The sequence below is a fragment of the Cyanistes caeruleus genome, unplaced genomic scaffold, assembly GCF_971803275.1.
Source record: "Cyanistes caeruleus unplaced genomic scaffold, bCyaCae1.hap1.1 HAP1_SCAFFOLD_117, whole genome shotgun sequence".
Taxonomy (NCBI): Eukaryota; Metazoa; Chordata; class Aves; order Passeriformes; family Paridae; genus Cyanistes; species Cyanistes caeruleus.
Genome location: NW_028255917.1, coordinates 619,156 through 630,491, shown reverse-complemented (window position 1 = coordinate 630,491; position 11,336 = coordinate 619,156). Strand labels below are relative to the sequence as shown.

At 56.6% G+C, this 11,336-nt stretch overlaps 1 protein-coding gene across 2 annotated transcripts; it reads left to right on the top strand.

Annotated features, from left to right (window-relative positions):
- The first annotated feature begins 4,028 nt into the window (after window positions 1-4,028).
- On the top strand, window positions 4,029-10,131 carry LOC147646178 (maestro heat-like repeat-containing protein family member 7). 2 transcript variants are annotated; one of them, XM_086873845.1, is made up of 16 exons: window positions 4,043-4,656; window positions 4,756-4,911; window positions 5,181-5,245; window positions 5,355-5,504; window positions 5,694-5,842; window positions 6,147-6,294; window positions 6,544-6,731; window positions 6,821-6,958; window positions 7,225-7,339; window positions 7,512-7,649; window positions 7,863-8,039; window positions 8,176-8,331; window positions 8,490-8,591; window positions 8,962-9,064; window positions 9,345-9,401; window positions 9,692-10,131. In XM_086873845.1, exons 1-16 carry the CDS (start codon window positions 4,533-4,535, stop codon window positions 9,889-9,891), a joined length of 2,166 nt encoding a protein of 721 aa, XP_086729971.1. In that variant the 5' UTR covers window positions 4,043-4,532; the 3' UTR covers window positions 9,892-10,131. The 2 variants fall into 2 exon arrangements, with proteins under 2 accessions (XP_086729972.1, XP_086729971.1); XM_086873846.1 differs by lacking the exons at window positions 5,181-5,245; window positions 5,355-5,504 and having other exon boundaries at window positions 4,029-4,656.
- The last annotated feature ends 1,205 nt before the right edge of the window (window positions 10,132-11,336 follow it).

Sequence of the window (11,336 nt, the reverse complement as noted above, 5' to 3'; positions counted from 1 at the left end):
GAATTCTAAACATCAGTTCAAAGGGAGATAATTGAGTATCCCCACTGGGTCTGGCCCTTCTTCTTGCCCAAGCCAGTGGCAAGAGCCGGCATCTTAGTTTCTATCACCAGCTTCAGAAGGTGTTTCTTTATTTCCCCATTCATCTTTTCATCTCAGCCAGAACTCTGGGGGTGCCAGGGGCTATGGAGGTTCCATTGGATCCGTAAAGCAGTCAAAACTCTGAGACATAAACTTTGAAGAATTTAAGATTTTAGAGAAGCTGAGGCCTTCATTAGAAAGAAGCCTTGCTAAATCTAAATAAAATAAATAGATGGGCCTTGCTAAAACTAAAGGGAGCTAGAGAAGCTTTGCTAAAATTAGAGGTTAATCATTGGCTAATAACTAATTGTCAACTCTATGCTTGTTCAGCTGGGCTTATAATGAGAAGCAATGAATCTGGTAAGGAACTTGAAGAACAGAAGAGAATTGCAAATCAGAAACTCCTGGAAGACATGAAACTAGGAGCCCAGCCAAGGGTCCATTTGTCACTTTGCATTGAAAAGGTAGAAAGGTCAGAAGGAGGAAGAGCCATATCCCTTCCCTCCCTTCTCTCACCCCTCCTCATAAAAGGACCACCAACTCATTTCAAGGAAGAAACTACGCATGCTTAATTGCTTTTTTCCTAATTAGCATAGGAAGCAGAGTGTGGGTGGCAACGGGGTTATGAATATGCATTTGTGTTCCATATTTCTGGAAATAAAAAGCCTGTATTCACCTGTATTCGGGGCCGTGTGTATTAAGGGGTGATCTGACACATCGGCCCAGCGCTGCTAATAATCATACACTTTTTAACCCTAAACCAGTTCAAGAGTCTTTGTCTGTCTCAGTTGGATAGTGATACTAGATCATATCCATATTTTAGTAAATCAGTCTTAGAATGCAGCCAAAAATTGCATGTGGAAAAAGGAAAAGAACTGGTGGGTTTGGGAAGATGAGGATGGATTTTGTTAACAGCACATTGGAAACAGCACCAAGAGAAGGAACAATTGTTTTTGGAATGCTCCCATGTGAAGGTACAGCAGGTTTTAGTCTTGAGCTCAGGTTTGTTTGTGCAAGTGAAACAACAAAAACAACAATGATGATGATGATAATGATAATAATAATGATAATGATATAATAATAATAATAATAATAATAATAATAATAATAATATATTTATATCCAAAATTAAAAAAATATAATGTGAAATAATGTTGACAATACTAATTTGTGAGCTTAGGTTGCTCACTGTAACACTAAATACCCTACAAAAAAGGACTAGCAAAGACCCAAATGTCAATGGTAAACTTTGTGAATTGTATACACAGAATAAAGGAGGAAGGGGTGAAGTTGGCTGTTTTTATATGGTTTGCTGATGCTGTGATGTGCAATGCTTTGTCTGTTCCTGGGAAAAATACAGAGATTAAAACTGCTGGGTTTTTCATGTACCACATTATCCAAAAATGGCAGGATTGGTTCCATGGCTGGAGAGGCTGTTAAAAGAGCAGCTGATAAAATGAGGAGATGGGAACCTGTCCCGGTGGAGAACTCATCTCCCAGATGGGCTCCATGCCCTTAACAATGGGCCCACTGGGAAATGGAAACCCCTGGGTGTGCACGGCTGCACCCAATTTGCAAACACAGCCATGGACAGTGAGACTTGGACTGCCTGGGAAATTGTTCTGGCTGTGATGGCCCCTGCCAGGGCCACCCCAGAGGCTGCAGGGCTGGACCTTCATGCACTGGAATTCATTAGGAGAAATCAGAAGCAAATGAGAGTTTACAATGCAGGAATAAGAATTCAGATTCCTCCAGGACACTTTGGTTTGATAACTGCTCACTGGAGCTTGGCCTTGCAAAGTGTTCATGTCATGGGAGGAGGAATTGATGCAGATTATCAAGGAGAAATTGAAGTAAGTCTGTTAAACAATAGTGAACAAGATTTGGTTTTCCACCACAATGCAGGGTAATACAGTTATCAATATTGCAGTTTTAAAAACAATTGTAAAAAAAGGACATCCACCTCAAATCACCTCCATTTGTGGAGATAAAAGGTATGGATCCAGCAGTCTTAATAAAGGAGCCAGAGTGTGGGTCCAGAGGCCAAATGGCCCTCCCGAGTCAGCCAAAGGAACAGCTCTGGGCAAAGACAACACTGTTTGAATCCTGAGACCTGGGCAGGAACAATGGGAATATGTCCCTGCAGCCAAGTGTTCTCTGCCAGAACAAGTCGATGGGATGGGATATTGTTTTACAGACCCTGCCAGACCAAATCTCCCTGTTTGCCCCAACGGCCCCTTTGGAAAATGCTCAGATCCACGGGGCTCCATGTGAAGGCTGATGTGACCCTGAGGGACTTCCACACCAATTCCAGCCAGGAGCCTGGCTGTCCCTCAGGGACTGGGACCCAGCACCTCTCCAGTCGAAGGGAAAAGGACCCCAGCAAGCCTTGTTAGCCACAGACAGCGCAGTAAAGCTGAACAGCAAAGGACCTTGGGGACATTATTCTGGAATACAAAAGGTGCCAGCTCCATGGACAACAGAATTATTGTTCCTAACGTGAATGAGGGTGAGGAAAAAGAATGAGTAAGCTTGTGATGGTAAAGCACAGAAATCCTTTCACATTGTGGCCTCCAACTAGAACAGGGCTTGGTTTCTCCGGAAGGGAAATCTCAGTCAATCCTGTAAAACTGATAATTGCATTCCTGTGTTCCACAGCAGTTTTCTGTCAGTGTCCCTGCACTGGATCCATTACGAGTCAGAGCCCATTGACAGAGTTTTGGCCACCCCACAGGGTGAGCCCTCCGAGGGAACCCCATTCTTCCCAATCTGAGCTGAGAACATACCCAGCAATTAGTTACATTGAGTATTTTGGCTATTTTGATCTTTAAATTTTCAAAATAATTTTGATGACTAATGCCTTGATTAAATTCAGAGGTGTTTCTGGCAAACAAAGATCCTGTCTGACTCTCAAGATTCAACTTACAGGTGTTGGGGGTTAGGTGTCCTTTATTTTCTATTTAGTTCTGGCTTGCCTGTGGAATTTTTACTCATGACTTGCAGGGAAAACTTAACTGCGGGTACCTGGTGGGTGCTTGAGGAAAAACAAAGAGTTTGGCTGGGCCCAGGGGGGGAAGGAGGCAGGAAAAGGGGAGGGTGGGGACAGTTTGGTGGCTTCTTCAGCTTCGGAGAAGAACACTTTGGGTGCAGAGCTGTTGTGGTGGGGAGAAGGGAATTTCGCCATCACCCAGATGGAGCTGCTGCTTCTTCTCCTTCTTTCCTCTTCATTGGTGGCCTCGCACCCCCTGTCCTGCCGGGACGTGTGGCAGTGCCAGCCACCGCCACGGAGCTGCTGATCCACCTCAGCCACTGGCCCGGGATCTGAGCTCATCCCTGCTGTTCCAGCTGAGTGTTCCTCAGAGCCCTGCAGGAGCACCAGCACTGACTGCCAACCCGAGGGGGTTTGTGAAACAAAGCCTCTCCTCCATCCTTTCCCGTCTCAGCCCAGAAAGCTGTCACGGGGTCCCTGGCTCTGTTTTCTTGCTAATGCTGTAGTTATTGTTGTTTGTTTGCCTGGTTATAAATACTAGTAAAGAACTGTTATTCCTATCCCCAGATCTCTGCCTGAGAGCCCCTTGATTTCAAGATTATCATAATTCGGAGGGAGGGGGTCTACATTTTTCATTCCAAGGGAGGCTCCTGCCCTCCCTAGCAGACACCTGTCTCCAAAAACCGAGACATTTCCATGAGTAAATTTTACAAAGTTTTCAATAAAATTCTTATTGATAAATTTGACTCCATTTCATTTCTAACAAGCTGTTCCTAAAGATCCCGTCAGGCTGTCTTAGACACTTTGGGCAAGGGATTCCTTCCAAGCTGGGCCACTTGGGGGGGGGATGGGGGCGGCCCCAGGGCGGAGGGCAGGGTGTGCAAGGGCCCTTTGTGACACGCTGCAGCACGGTCACCGTGGGATGGTGGCAACGGGAGCAGATGTCAAAGGGCCCTTTGTGACACGTGCTGCCATAGGAGCTGGCGGTGACAGGGCCACGCCACAGTGCTCGGTGCACGCGACGGGTCAGGACGCGCCAGAGCGGTGCTGTGAGGAGCCCCCGCACAGCGCACTCCTTTGTGTCGGACCTGGAGCTTTTCTGAAGCACTATTACTACAGGTGACCTCGAGGCCAGACCACAGGGCTTGCTGACTTGTGGCCTTGCCGAGGCTTCCTTCTTAAGGTTCTCTTGAGGGCAGACCGTGGGACTTGGTGACCCGGAGCTTTTCCGACGTGTCGCCCATCCCTGCAGTCTCTGCCCTTGAGACCAGACCACAGTCCCTGTTGAGGAGCCTCCTGTCCTTGTGGCAGGAGCCCTCAAGACCCAAGTGCAGGACTCGCTGTCTTGCAATCTTGCCAGGACTTGAGTCTTGCAGGTGCCTTCCAGGCACGACTGCAGGACTTGCTGACTCTGAGCTTTTCCGAGCCATCTCTCCTGCAAGCAGCCATAAATCCAGTCACTGCCATGGAGCAGCGACCCCCAAGAGTGCCCAAGTTGGCCTGGCTTGAGGAGCAGGAAGAAGAAGGCTCTGGAGCTGTCCTGGCACAGGAGTCTGAAGAGGTGCAGGAGTTCCAGGCACCACAGGAGGGTGAGTTGCAGAGCTCGGCCTTAGGGCTAGTGTCTGTTGCCAGCTTGGCCCCATCCCATTACATGCCATGCCATCCCCTGGTGCTGTTCCTATGGAAAGGATTGGAGAGTCTGGAGGAAGATATGGAGCAGCGACCCCCAAGAGTGCCCAAGCTGGCCTGGGTGGAGGATGAAGAGGAGGAAGAGGAAGAAGGCCCTGGAGCTGCCCCAGCACCAGAGACCGAAGAGGTGCAGCAGTTGCAGCCGCTGGAGGAGGGTGAGTGGCAGAGCTGGGCCACAGGGCTGGTGCCTGCGGCCATCTTGGCCCCATCCCATCCCATTGCATCCCATCTCATCCCATCCCACACTGTCCTGTGGACACACACCCATGGACAGCACAAAAAAGGGGCTGGGGCTGCCCCCGCAGCAGTGGCCGTGCTGCATCCCCTGGGGCATCCCGGGACTGTCCCTGCCTGGGGAACGCAGGGCTGGGCTGTGCTCTCCGGCCTCTCCCGCAGCCCCTCAGCTCTGGCTGCTCTTTGCCAGATGCAGCCATGGACGGCACACAAGAGCAGGACACCGCCCGTGGCCGCTTCCGCAGAGCAGCGCAGGTACCTGCAGCCATCCCCACCTGCGCTGGGCCTGCTGGCACTGCTCAGCCCAGCACCGCACTTGGAGCACTCCATGCAACTTCCCTGCCTTCCTGCCCTTCTCCTACAGTTTCTTTACCAATACATCAAGAGAATTGGCAAGGAAGACACCAGACCTATGGACACTGAGGTCAAGACATCCTCAGAGGTCTTGGTAGAACAGAGCAGCGCTGCCCAGCTGGATCTGCTTGTAGAGACGGCTCTTTTCAATCCAGAGCAAGTAAGCAGCCTGTGGCCAGCCTTTGATCCTCCAGCAATTGCTTGGCTTTCCCAAGCCACGCCTGCTGCTCACTTGAAGCTTTTGAGGCCATGGCAGTGGGCTGGAAGAGAAGCACTTGTCTGGGGAAGAAGCTGGGCACATTGCTGACTCCCTCTGCTAGCATTCCAAGTCTCCCTGTGCCTTCTCCAGGTGCCCGGCGTGGTGAGGTACATCCACCAGTGGCTCATGGCCAATGAGGCTGCTGAGCACAGGATGGACTGGGCCCTGATGCAAGTGGCCGAGGCAGAGCCCGATGATGTGGCCATCACTCTCCTGCGGGTGGCCCCAACGTGTGACAGGTATGGGGCCCAGCTGCCCCGAGGCCTCAGGGCTCCCCAGCCCATCACCCTGTACAGCCCGGCCCAGGGCTGTGAGCAACACAGACTTCCAGGGCCCTCTGGCTGCTCCCTTTGCCAGCCCTGCTACAAAGTCGGCCCCCGAGCCTGCTGCCGTGCTGCCAGCCTGCCCCTCAGGGGCCTGTCCCCACAGGGCTGGGCTGCCTGGCTGCTGCTGCCGCTCAGGGCCAGTGGGCACAGGCAGAGCTGGCGGCCAGCTCAGCTCCCCGCTGCTGCCCAGCCCACGGTGCTGTGTCTGACCCCGCAGAGCTGCTATGGCCATGTGGACGACCATCTTGCTCTCGCCCTGGATTTCAGAGGAAGTGACACCGCTCCTCATCAATGTGGTGGGGAGCTGGCCGCAGAAAAACCTGGGCACCTCTGATGGGGACAAGACGGCTGTCTTTTCCCTGACTGTGAGTTTCTGGAGCTGGCCTTTGCTCACCGCAAGGCCGGCCGCCTCTCCAGCAGCTCTGTTGCCTCCTTCCCCCACTGCATCTCCCTGCTTCAGGCACTGGCCACAAACCTGGCCTAGGGGCAGCTTCAGGGCCACCAGGCCCGCTGCTCCCCCTGCGTCTGCCCCGGCCTCTCCCTGCCACGCTCAGGCCCTGCCACACAGACGCCCCGGCACTGAGCGCTGTCTCGGGCTGCTTTGTCCTCTGCAGGCAACTCTGGTGATGTGGAAGATCCTCCAGGGGCCCTGTTGCCCACAGATCCTCACAGTCTATTTCCCCCGCCTCTTTGTGCATCTGCTCTTCCAAACGTACTTCAGTACTTTGTATATGACAGAGGACGTCCATACCTTCTGGAAGGAATGCCAGGAGCAACACGGCCTCTCCACCAGCCCCAACAGGTGCTCCATGCCACTCCTCCTGTCCCTGCCACTTCCCCAGCCTCGGAGCCAGCGCTCCCAGCGTCACCTGGACTTTGCTGTGCACACAGGTTTGCAGTGCAGACCCTGAAGGCCCTGCTCTGCAGTCTCCACTTGGAGCATGTGGTGGTGGCAATGGAACGCAAGCGTGGCTGGGACACGCTGCTCTGTGCTGACACCCACCACTATGCCGTGGGTCTGCTGGCCAGGTGAGCCCCCCTTCTCCCCACTGCCTCTGGCATTTGTGCCCCCTGCCCGGGATGCCCCCCACAGTCCCCGTGGCCATGGGCCTGAGGGCCTCGTCAGCGAGGGATGGCCAAGGAGACTGCAAAAGGCTGCGAGAGGAACCTGTCCTGGAACAGCCACATCTCAAGGGCCCAAATCGCCTCACAGGGTGCTGGGGCAATAGGACAACTGTGTCCATCAGTCCTCCGCACCCTTGCTGAGACTCTTTCTGCCATTTTCTGCCTTCCAGGGTAATGCGCCGTGCATCCGCCCACTTGTGCAAAAGCATCTTAAGCTACCTGCTTGAGGTGCTCAGCAAACCGTTGCCACTCTGGGATGTCTCTGCCATGGCATTCCTTGTGGAGGTGAGCCTGATGGCCAGCACTACCTCGCTCAGCTCCCTGCCAGCCCTGTCCCCTGGCAAAGCCACAGCTGCCTGGGATGGCACCTGCGCCCTGTGCTGCTGCCTGAACCCAGCCCTGCGCACTTCCAGGCTCCTGCCGGCCGGCTCCCCTCTCACTGCCCTGTGCCTTTCAGCTCCTAGATTGCCTGGACTTGAGTGACTGTGGTGACAGCCTAATGGACATCTTGTATAAGTACCTGTGGTACAATTCCACAGAGATGCATCACCAGGTGCTCAGGGCTCTCCTCCTGCTAAAGGACCGTCCCTCCATGGTGAGAAGGGGGCAGCAGCTGAAGCCGTGTGGGCAGCATGAGGCTGGGCAATGCTGTCACTTGGCCTTGGCTGGCCTTTGCCTTGGGCACTGAGGCAGCTCCTCGCAGCTCTCCTGCCTCCTGCTTCAGCTGCCCGAGTGCTTTGGGACAGCCCTTTGGCCTCTGGGCCCTGCTGCAGCTGCCCGGGCTTTCACACCCTTGTGTTCTGCACAGGCCGAAAGAATTCAGAGCCTGACAGGAAGACTAGTGCACCTCCTGTGGGACTTGGACAGTGATGTGGCCAGGATGAGCACTGCTCTTCTGAGCCATATTTTCCTGAAAGAAGACACCCCAATATCCTGGCGCAGGGCCCTGCAGCTGGCTGAGCCGCTCCTGAAACTCCTGGACAATGTAAGGCTCTGTGCCCCAGCCACGGCCACTGCCTGCTGCCCGGACACTTTGTGCCCTGTGCATTTGCAGACCTGTGCCGATGTGGGCCATAAGAAGCCAATGATAAGGTCATTTTTCCTTCCTTCCTTTCATACAGCCTGATAGCCACGTGCAGCTGCTCTCCATGTCTCTCCTTCAAAGAGTGATGTCTTCGGCAGAAGAAGAAGGAAGAAAGCCCCTGAAGGAACGAGTGTACCAGAGCCTGCTCCCACTCTTTTTCCACTGCCAAGATGAGAATCGGCATGTGGCAGAGGTGAGGACTCCTGGGCTGCTGCTGCGCCTTGGCAGGGGGCTCAGCTGCCTCCTGCCCTGACGCAGGCTTGCAGGCTGCAGCCTCCTCCAGCCCTTGGCACTGGGACACTCCTGTGCCCTGCCTTGTGGGGCCATTTGCGGCTCTCTGCTGCTCCCCAGGCCTCTCGGACAACGCTCCTTCGCGCGGCTGACTTCCTGAAGAGGCCAGACCTGGAAAAAGCTGTGAGGAAGGAGAAGCTGTGGAAGTTTGCCAAGCTCGTGGTAAGGACAGCCTGGAAGTCCCAGCCTCAAGCTACAGAAGCCCCCTGGCCCCGGTGCTCAGTGTGTGGGGCTGGCAGCTGTGCCCCTGCCCACTGCTGCACCCGGGGGCCGCACGGCTTCTTCTCCAGCCGCCTGTGGCCCCGAACCGGGTGCCGATGGAGCCCCAGCCCAGCGGGGCTGCGGGCCGGGCCGGCACCGCGGCTCCCCGGGCAGCAGCCGGCCCTCTGCACCCTCCAGAGCCCGGCGCCAGCGGCTGCTGGCCGGGCCTCAGGGCTGGCCGGGCACGGGAGGCCGGGGCTGGCCGCAGGCAGCAGCGCCCCGCCGAGGGGCAGAGCCCGCGCCAACCCTTCCCTCCTGCCGCTCTCTCCAGCTGGCCGACCACAGGATCCCCTTGGCCGAGCACCTGCGCCGGGCCCTGCAGTACCTGCAGGACCCACAGGAGACCCTGCGAGCGGCGGCCATCAGGGTCATCGGTGAGTCCCGAGCCCGGGCTCCCTCCCCGCCCCGCCGCAGCTCGGCCCCAGCCCCGGCTGCTGCCCCGGCAGCGGCACCCGGGCCCGGCGCCCTGGAGCCCCGGCTGCCCTCGGGGCTGCTGCTGCCGGCCTCTGGCAGCCGTGCCCTTGGGCTGAGTCAGGATGCGGCAAGGGCCCGGGCTGAGCCCTGCCGGGGCAGGAGGCCCTGTGGCCACAGGGCTGGCAGCGCCGCTGGCAGGGAGCTGTGCTGCTGGGACCCTGACAGGCTCTGTGTTCTCAGGGATGGCCGGGGAGCAGCTGAGGGGGCAGCACGCAGAGCTCCAGGTGTTGTGCAGAGGTGAGCCACGGCAGCGGGCTGACAGTGGTGGCTGTCGGGGGCAGCTGCAAGCCCTGGCCAGGCTGTGGAGGGCTCTGCTCCCTGTGCCGATGAGGGGCGGCGTGGGCAGAGCACAGTGAGATTTCAGGGCCACGTGGGGCATTTGTGGCCAGCAGCTTCGGGCTGACCCCCTTGGTCCCTGCTCCCTCCTGGCCAAGGCAAGAGCCGGCTGGCATGGCCCTGGCAGGGGGCTCTCGCTGGGCCCCCACAGCTCTGGGGTGTGACCGTGGCTCTGTTCGTCTCTCTTGCAGCCCTCGAACGCCTGATGGAGGACAGAAGCGGTGCCGTGTCAGACCTGGCACTTGAGACGCTGTATGTCCTCCGGGCCATCCAGAGTGCCCGATATTCCATCCTCCAGAGGGTGCACGATCAATTCCTCAGGGCATGGAGGACACGGCCTCGTCTGTCCGGCCTGGGCTGGCTGCGCTGCTGGAGATGTGCTCAGCGCTGATCTGGGACGTTCTGTTTGCTGGGGCCACCTGGGCCAGCCGGGAGTTTTTATTTCATAAGGATTGTTTTCTTCTATTTTTTTCTTTTTAGTATGTACATAATATAGGATATGTTAGGGCTGAGAGGCTCTATCTTCTGGGGCCACATGGGCCATCTGTTATTTTTTTTTTCATAGAGATTATTCTTTTCTTCGTTTCGTTTCCATCTAGTATGTAAATAATATAGGATATGTTATAAACCACAAGAGTCCCAAGACCTTTCTTTTGCTGCCCAGGTTGTGTGGGGCATAGGGGAAGAGAGGGAAAAGGGTTCTTGTGTTCAGCAACCTGCCGGGGCGTGCAGTGGTGCAGGGGAAATGGCCAGAAGCCCCTTGGCCTTTGGTGGTTGTGCTGAAGCCACAAGCCCTGTGGCAGGCAGGAAGCGCCATCTGTGTCCTGCTGCCCGTGTGTTGGTGCCGTGATGGCTGAGGAGCTGCTGGAGCTCCTGTGGGGCTGCGGCGCTGCTGCCGGGCCAGGCTGGGGGAGCTCCTGAGGGCACGGGGTGCTGGGAGGCTGTGAAGGGATGAGGGGCTGCGGAGGCCCAGACGGGACAAGGCAGTGGGAAGGCACGAGGGGGATGTGTGAGGGAGTGGGTGGCAGGAGGTTCCAAGGGGACAGAAGGCCCTGGAGGAGCCGGGGTGGTGGGAAGCACTGAGGAATTGGGTGTCAGAGGCCATAAGCAGCCCCCGGGCAGCCGCCTGGTCCCTGACACCCGGCTGCTCCGGTGCTTCCCCAAAATGTCCCCCAGGCCTGCAGCAGAATGCCTGGAGGCTGGGACACCACCCCAGCGGGAGGGTGGGGACAGCCCGAGGTGCCCAGGCTGGGCTGGCTGGGGACATGGAGGGCAGGGGGTGCTGCCAGGCCACGGCCACTGGGTGCCTCCAGGAAGGGGCAGTGGGCAGAGGCAGGGCTGGCGGCCAGCCCGGGCCCTCGCGGCTGCCCAGGCCACGCTGCTGTGACCGAGGCCCCCCTGACACAGAGCTCGGGGCCCACAGAGCTGCTGCCACCATGGGGAGGGTGGCGATGTCTCCTCCAGCAGGGCTGCCCAGTGGCTGCTGCCCAAGCGGCTCTGGAGCCCACAGAAACAGCAGCAGAGTGTGCCCAGGAACAGCAGCCGCCCCAACGTCGGCACCTGCGCACTGAGGCGTCCCCAGCAGCCCAGTGCCAAACAGGGGGAGGCTGTGGGCACAATTGCCTTTGCTTTGGCAAAAGGCTTCAGCAGAGTTGGCCACAATGGCTTTCTCTTCACTTGCAGCCTTACAACAATGCTTGCCAGCTTCAACTGCAGCCTGTGCCCGTGACTGACTTGGATGGCCGTGCTTGAGGGCGAGCTCGCCTTCCACACTCAGGTGTCCCAAGGCAGCGGCATTGGCGCCATCCTGAGAAAGAGAGAGAGAGAGAGAGTCTG

Coding starts and splice junctions, on each gene's coding strand:
- LOC147646178 (XM_086873845.1), top strand. CDS start 4,533: ATGGAGCAGCGACCCCCAAGAGTGCCCAAGTTGGCCTGGCTTGAGGAG. Junction 4,912..5,180: donor GTTGCAGCCGCTGGAGGAGG/GTGAGTGGCAGA, acceptor GCTCTTTGCCAG/ATGCAGCCATGGACGGCACA. Junction 5,505..5,693: donor CTCTTTTCAATCCAGAGCAA/GTAAGCAGCCTG, acceptor TGCCTTCTCCAG/GTGCCCGGCGTGGTGAGGTA.